This window comes from Notolepis coatsorum (genome assembly GCF_963971535.1).
Source record: "Notolepis coatsorum genome assembly, chromosome: 18".
Classification (NCBI taxonomy): Eukaryota; Metazoa; Chordata; class Actinopteri; order Aulopiformes; family Paralepididae; genus Notolepis; species Notolepis coatsorum.
Window position 1 is genome coordinate 9,863,185 of NC_140182.1, and position 7,827 is coordinate 9,871,011.

Below are 7,827 nucleotides of genomic sequence, written 5' to 3' on the forward strand. Positions count from 1 at the left end.
GTGGTTTTATGTTTTTCTTTCCATTCGAATCGCTCTGTTTTATGTTTGTTCTCACGCTCTGATCTCAATAGGACCTTAACAAATGGTTATATAACTGCTATGGTACTCTACTCCAAACAAATTACATTCAGTCATACTGCAGCCTTCTTAGACTGGCTAATTTGAACATATTGATCTGGAATACAGGGGGTCTTAATATACCACATAAACGCACAAGTGTACTAACGTGACTAAAAAGGAAGGAAGTGGATCGATCTTGCATTACTGAGTGAAACACACCTTTTATTGGCGGATAACACAAGACTGGCAAATAAATTAAAAAAGTTATTCTTCTTTTGACACCAGGACCCGTGGACCTCAGGGAATGTATTCACAGTGTCAGAAATATTGTGTCTATTACTAGGCTTGCTTAAATTGTGATGAAACAAAGGAGAATAATAAATTATGATTTTTCTTTGCATCTTTGACAGTGAATAACACCATGCTAATAATGACCAAACATAAAAAACTGCCACTGATCTCGTTCAGTACCTTCTTGAGATCATGTGTACAAAAAATCGAAGGAAATTAATAAAGGGAAGATGATTAAACAGAAGGTTCTGTAGATACAGTACTGAATTCTCCCATCCGGACCAATGCAATTTGAAATATTATTATAGAATATAGAATAGGAGGCTTATAAATTACCTTATTATAGCCAATTTGCACATTTATATATATATATACATTATCTTTCAAATGCCTGAGTTCAATTTGAATTTAGTATCACCAGGCGTGCATAAGAACAGATAATGATATCTACTGTAATTTACTGTACTTTTTTATTTTTACCACAGTGGAACCATTTTGAAACTAATTTCAGATCTAATTGTTGCTACATGCTAACAATAGGGATGAGAAACTAACTGCGTTTCAATATTTGTCAAAAACGTTACCTTTTGTTGCTTATTATCCCGAATAATAACGGTTGTTGATATAATTCATTCAGAACGCTGAACTTTGAACCACCATAGAATCTGCCAGGAAGTGTAGTTAGAAAAAACACTGATCGACACCTATGCACCCCCTCTACGAAATGGCCGCAAAAAGACTACAATTCCCATGGTTAAAAATTTCCAAAATGGTCGCCGTCTCGCAATAGACTTCAGCAAATCGGAAAGTTAAAACTATCTAATGGCACTTTTAACCTATTGCTAAACTAACGTATTGATGATAATATACATTCTACATGCTGTTGTGACATGTTAGTGATGTTAATACTTGAAAACGTTTGATATTAAAATCGCTAAAAATATGCAACACTGAATAAATATTGATTTATGACCAGATGTCATTTTGGGGGTCGGTACCGACCCCGTCGGGTGGAACAGGTTAAGCTATATGCCAAGGTTCTAGCCACCCGACTTCAAAAGCATATGACATCTAGGGGTGGACGGTATAAACGGTATACGGTATAAACGGTATGAAGTTGCGCTACGGTATGGATTTTGACTATACCTTTATACCTTGTGACCGGTAGACTACAGCAGCTAAGTCACAGCAGTAGCAATGACGTTAACGTTACTTGACGATTCACTCAACGTTGCATAGTGTTTAATTGTACTGAGTTTTTCTCCACTTGTTCACGGACCTTGCCATATAGTTTGGTCATTTCAATTTGGCTAAGGAGGCTGATAGGAGACTTGCTTTAGCAACGGGCTAACGTTAGCCGCTAAGCTAACTCACGTTAGCCACTAAGCTAACGTTCTAACGTGACTGTGGCACCAGTTCCATTAGTGAGGACAGTAAATTACCAAGTATGGCTTTGTCAGTATTCCAATGTACAGTGTGCAGTGTCCCCTACCCAACCCCCCCCCCCCCCACCTCCAATGTACAGTCCCCCCCACCCCACCCACCCAACCCCACCTACCCAACCTCCAGTTTCTACGTCAAATGTATATACACTCTTTTCTGGACACTTTTTGTATCACAAACTGTATTAGCAAATCTGGTATGTCATAAATGTATAGATGTAGCAGTACTGTCTATCTGTATGTCGTGTGTGTCATATATGTTATGATGAATTGAAAATGTAGGACCCTGATGTAAACAAGACGAAAGTCTTTCTCTGGTCTGCATCCCCTTAACAATTGTATGTATTGAGCTGTACTGTACTGTACCCATTCTGCAATCTGTTAATAAAAATGTCAATCAATCAATTCAATCAATCAAAGGGGAGGCGGGTATATTGAAGAGGCTTGACAACAGAGGTTCAAAGATAACTTCACATTTATTTGGCTATTAGTTTCTTTATATCGCTTTATCCATCGGGCTGCTCCCGTTTCCAACTCTGTGTTGACAATCCTGGTGTGACATCATCACCTACGGCATCTTAGGAAGCTCAAACTCAAACCTATTACATCATGCTCTCTCGCTCTCTCTCTCTCTCTCTCTACGTTGTCAAACATGTACACTAAAGTTAAGTTATGTTTGAGTTTGAGTTGTTTGAGGGAAAGAAACCTCCTGTCCTGCTGTAGTTTTTATTTTCACTTTGTGCCGCTTGATTTGATTGTATTTCATGAAAAAAGTGTTTTTCGGAGATGGAAGTAACTTGAGAAAAGGTTTTGCATTTTTCTATTGCTGTTTTGCACAATAAATGTTCTTAAAATACCTCTGTACTATGTGAAATATGTCCTAGTAATACAAGAGTACAGTAATAGCTGCCATACCAGTGTTTTACCCCTTCAGAAGCATTTATATAGACATTTTAAGATAAATTAATATACCGTGATATATACCGTTATCGTCTATGCTTCAAATTATACCGTGATATACATTTTAGACCATACCGTCCAGCCCTAATGACATCCCTAGTTCATCCTGATCAGACCGGCTTCATAAGAGGCCGCCTGGTTACTGATAACATCAGACAGTTACTGCATGTGATTGATGCCAGCAAGGATGTGGCAGTCCCTACAGCGGTCATGTCCTTGGATGCAATGAAGGCGTTTGACAGATTGGAGTGGTCTTACTTGTGGGCAGTTCTTAGAAGGATGGGGTTGGGAGAGGATTTTATTCATATGATCAAAGTTCGCTACACAGAGCCTTCGGCCATGATCTTAACAGGAAAGTTCTGCTCGCCACTCTTCTCTGTCTCGCGCTCTTCCAGACAGGGTTGCCCTCTTAGTCCCGGCCTTTTCGCCTTATCTCTCTAACCTTTAGCTCAATACATAAGACAATCCCAAATTATATCTCCTGTTTCAATTCAGGGCACACAGCACCATATCAGCTTATACGCAGATGATGTACTCCTGTTTATGCAGAATCCCTCCGTCTCTCTACCTCATCTTCTCAATGTGATAGATGAGTTTGGCAGCCTATCCGGCTTTAAGATCAACTGGCCAAAATCTGCTTTTCTTCCACTTAATGAGCCTGCGAAGGCTACCATTCTGCCTGCAAACATACTTATGGTGGAGCACTTTAAATGGTACGGTATAACTACTCCAGCTTGGGTGACAGGATTACAAATGACTTCAACAGGTGGTTAAAATAAAAAAATTCATTACAGGCCCCTGCGTCAATGATTGAAATGGATATTTTACCCAGAATAAATTGTATCAGCTCGATGCTCCCGTTGCCTCCTCCTGCTGGTTACCGGCAGAAGTTGCATTCTGCCTCATATAAATTCGTTTGGAATAATAAACGCCCGCGTTTGAAGAGATCAACTGCCCAAAGAGGTAATCTCGATGGAGGCTTAGCATTTCCAGACTTTAAATATTATTTTCAAGCTTTCTCTCTGAGACCTCTGATCACTTGGTTTGACACTCAAGCAGCTGTGTCTTGGCGACCATTGGAGGAGAAGATGGTGTCCCCACATAGACTTCAAGATATTGTGTATACCAACATTTCAATTAAGCAATGCAAATTACGATTTGGCCCGCTTATCACACATGTGATTCAGACCTGGCGCGATACCCAGAAAGCATGTACTAACCGCCATAAATGGCACACACATTCCCCTCTATTTAATAACAATTGACTCCTTATTGGACAACAACCTATTAGGTACCCTAAATGGGAAAAGAAAGGTATCCATATGTTGGGGGACATCTTCGATAACTCTCATCTCCGATCTTTCCAAGATCTATCCAATGGATATGATCTCCCCAGAACCTCCTTTTTCTTTTATTTACAAATAAGAGCAGCCCCGAGGGCTCATGGCATTCCATGGGATGTTCCACTAGAGCGTCACCGTTTTCACAAATTATTTTATGACAAAGAGACATCGAGAGGCTTCGTTTCTGCATTTGTTACAAATAGCAAGCGAACTGTTTTCCTCTGAAACTTTGAAAAAGTCCCTCACTACTGACGCCATGTTTGTTTACTATCCGCGCTGCTTCTGAAAGTTACGTGACTACGTCACAGCCAGGCATGAGAAAGGGAGCGCTGGATTTGTGAAAAACTCCCTCTTCCTAAACCACAGGCTATCAGTCGAGCCTACAGTAAAAACAAACGCCCTTTATCCAAATCCACCCACACCGCATTTTTTTTACCAAAAAATATATTATATATTATCGGAGCTATCAATAATTTTATCGGGATGACGTCATAATTGCTGATATCTGCCCGATAATTATCGTGCATCCCTAGTTTAATATATGTACTTATTTGTAAATACGTCGATATATTACTTATGGCTATAACATACAACGTACAATAACAACAAAACTTTGTTCCTGTGGTGGATATGTACTTTATTTACACACCCTCTCATCTATTGTACTCATGTACAATAGAGAGCATCCTGACTGGCAATATCACCTCCTGGTTTGGGAATAGCACCGCACAAGACCGTAGCAGACTACAGAGAGTGGCACGTTCAGCCGAACGCACGATTGGAGGGGGGCTTCCCACTCTCCAGAACATTTACAACAAGCGGTGCATGGGCAAGGCTAAGAGAATTATCAAGGACTCCAGCCACCCAAACATCTGCCTCTTTGAACTGCTGCGGTCAGGCAAGCGATACCGGAGTCTCATGGCAAGCACAGAAAGACTCAGAAGAAGCTTCTATCCCCAGGCCATCAGGTTGCTCAACGAACAATAACTATGCAACAACCATCAAATGCACTCACAACACACACATCCACACGCACACACTCACTTTAAACAAACAACACACTGCAGCACCCACTCTCCACACTTTAGAACACCTAAACACACTTTATATTTATTGGTAAAGGATTTGCACTACAACCCATACCTCAGTACACCTTACTGTAAATTGTACCTCATCCCATTTCTGCTTTGCACTATATAGTATATTAGTATATTGCATAGTATATTGTATATTGTATGGTAACTCAGTTACTTCTATTCTGCATCGAACATTGTACATATGTATATACTGAACACTGTCTATGTACGTGACTTCTGTTTTTACTTTTATTTTTACATGCTATACTATTTTATTTCATACTTATCTTTTGTCTAGCACAGTCTGGAGCGTAACAGAAAGAAGCATTTTGTATAAAAGTATTCTGTACTTCTGTATGACAACTATTAAAGAAACTTGAACTCCTCTCCTCCTCTCCCCTCTCATCTATTCTCTTCTCTCCCCCCTCCTCTTCTCTCCCCTCTCTCCTCTCCTCTCCTCCTGTATCCTCCTCTCCTCCTCCTCCTCTCCTCTCTCCTCTCCCCTCCTCTCTCCTCTCCCCTCCTCTGCTCCCTCCTCTCCCCTCCTCCTCTCTCCTCTCCTCTCCTCCTCTCCCCCTCCTCTCCTCCTCTCCTCTCCCCTCCTCTCCTCATCCCTCCCATCATCTCCTCCTCTCTCCTCTCCTCTCCTCTTCCCTCCTACTCTCCTCTCCTCATCCCTCCTCTCCTCATCCCTCCTCTCTCCTCTCTTCTCCTCCTTCCCTCATCTCCTCCCCCCTCCTCTCCCCCTCCTCTCCTCCTTCCCTCTCCTCTCCTCCTCTCCCCTCTTCCTCTCCTCTCCTCTCTCCTCCTCCTCTCCCCTCTTCTTTCCTCTCCTCTCCTCTCTCCTCCCCCTCTCCCCCCCTCCTCTCCTCTCTCTTCTCTTCTCCCCTCCTCAGGAACCTGGTGTGTCTGAGCCGTCAGCTGGTGCGTCGCAGGGCCGCTGAGGACAACGTGTCTCTAACGGGACGTCACTGTCTCATCCTGTGTGTCCTGCTCGTCTCCCAGCTGCTCCTCAACTACGTCTTCACCTGAACCCGCTCCTGCCCCCCTCTAGCGCTGATCTGCCATCAGCCCCCCCCCCCCCCCCCCCCCCTCCACAAACACAACTTTAACCAGCAGGGGGAGAGACTGAACGAGGAGACGCTGATCTTAGATCAGCACCCAGAGGGGGCGGGGCGGGGTGGGGTGGGCAGGAGCACACGGACGCCATAGCAATAAACACAGCCACCTGTCAAAGTCACCTGCGGAGCAGCACCCCCTAGTGGAGCCGGACTGAAACAGCACTTTGGACTGGAACACAGGAATGCGGGAGGAAACGGATGACTAGAGGATGAATACAAGGCTTTGTTTGTTTTTAATGAAAAGATGAATGGTATGATGATGATGAATGATAATAGAGGATGATCCACCATTCCTTTACTAATGGATGTGTCTTTTTATACACCCCCCTTGCAATACGTCGATCGCTCTGTGTGTCAGTCTGTCTGGTTGTCTGTGTCTGTCTGTGTGTCTGTCATACGTACCTCTAGTCCTCCCGGGGGTGCAGGTAGACTCCGGCGTGGGACTCGCTTCTCGCTCCCCTTCCACTCGAGATGTTCTGGGCCTTAACGCTGAAGCCAAAAAGAGAGAATAAACACAAAAAGTGACATCGGACGTCTAGAAAGAAAAACAAAGAAGAAGAGAAAGAAAGAGAAGAAACTTCACAAACAGTTCTGTGTCTTTATTCTGTTTTTTAAATGTATAGATATGTATATGCTCATGCAAAACACACACACGTCTTTTTAATAACCATCGTTTTACCAAAACAGTATTTATAATCTTTGAGAGGACGGAGAGTCACTTGTTTACAGGGTTACGTGTTTCCGTTTCGAGACGCGAAAGGAAGGTGGGCGTAGAGAGAGACGCGGAGAGACGTAGCGGAGGGACGGTGTGAACGAGCGCGTGTCCTCTGCCTGTGCGTGTGTCTCGCGTGTGTACGCTCGTTGGAGCCATCAGGGAAAGGGTTAATGATATAGCACTGCTTTTGGCAAAAAAGACCATTACACTAGTGTGTAAACAATCACTGATACGGATGGAGAGACCGCGGATCGGAGGGTGATGAGTGCTAGAGAGAGAGAGAGAGAGGGAGGAAGAAAGGATTTATTAAACAGAGGTGTGTGTTGACTGTTGCAGTTGGGGTCCACGGGGGGGGGGGGGGGGGGGTTGGGTGTGTGTTGACTGTTGCAGGGGGGGGGGGGGATTGTTTGTTGACTCTTGCAGTAAGGGGGGAGGGGGGGGGGGGTTGTTGACTGTTGCAGTAGGGGTCCGCAGGGGGGGGAGGGGGGTTGGGTGTGTGTGTCGCTTTGGTCCGAAATGTTTTTAGATGTAAACACTTAGTAAGGAGTTAATACTATTATAATTTTTTTTTATTATTATTATTATTAATGTATCAATATGTATATAATTGTCTGGAGCACATGATTCAAAACACGCCGTCTTGTGTTTTCCAAAATGAGATTTCAGAATGTATTTATTACCGGGTGATTAACCTCGATTTACTAATCTTTACTCTGCGAGGAGGACAGAAGCCAGGACTGACTCGCTCTCCAGGGAGTGTGTTCACTCTCTTGATGGTGTATGAGAGAGAGTGAGAGATAAGTTGTGTGTGAGTGAGAG

The 7,827-nt window shown here is 43.4% G+C and overlaps 1 protein-coding gene across 1 annotated transcript in view; it reads left to right on the top strand.

Moving 5' to 3' along the window:
* Positions 1-7,346, top strand: part of osbpl5 (oxysterol binding protein-like 5) — a 182,823-nt gene extending 175,477 nt beyond the window's left edge. Inside the window, exon 23 of the mRNA XM_084335562.1 lies at positions 6,069-7,346. Within this exon, the coding sequence (XP_084191688.1) occupies positions 6,069-6,204 (136 nt within the window). The 3' untranslated portion in view covers positions 6,205-7,346. The remainder of the gene's footprint in view (positions 1-6,068) is intronic.
* Positions 7,347-7,827: the final 481 nt, after the last annotated feature.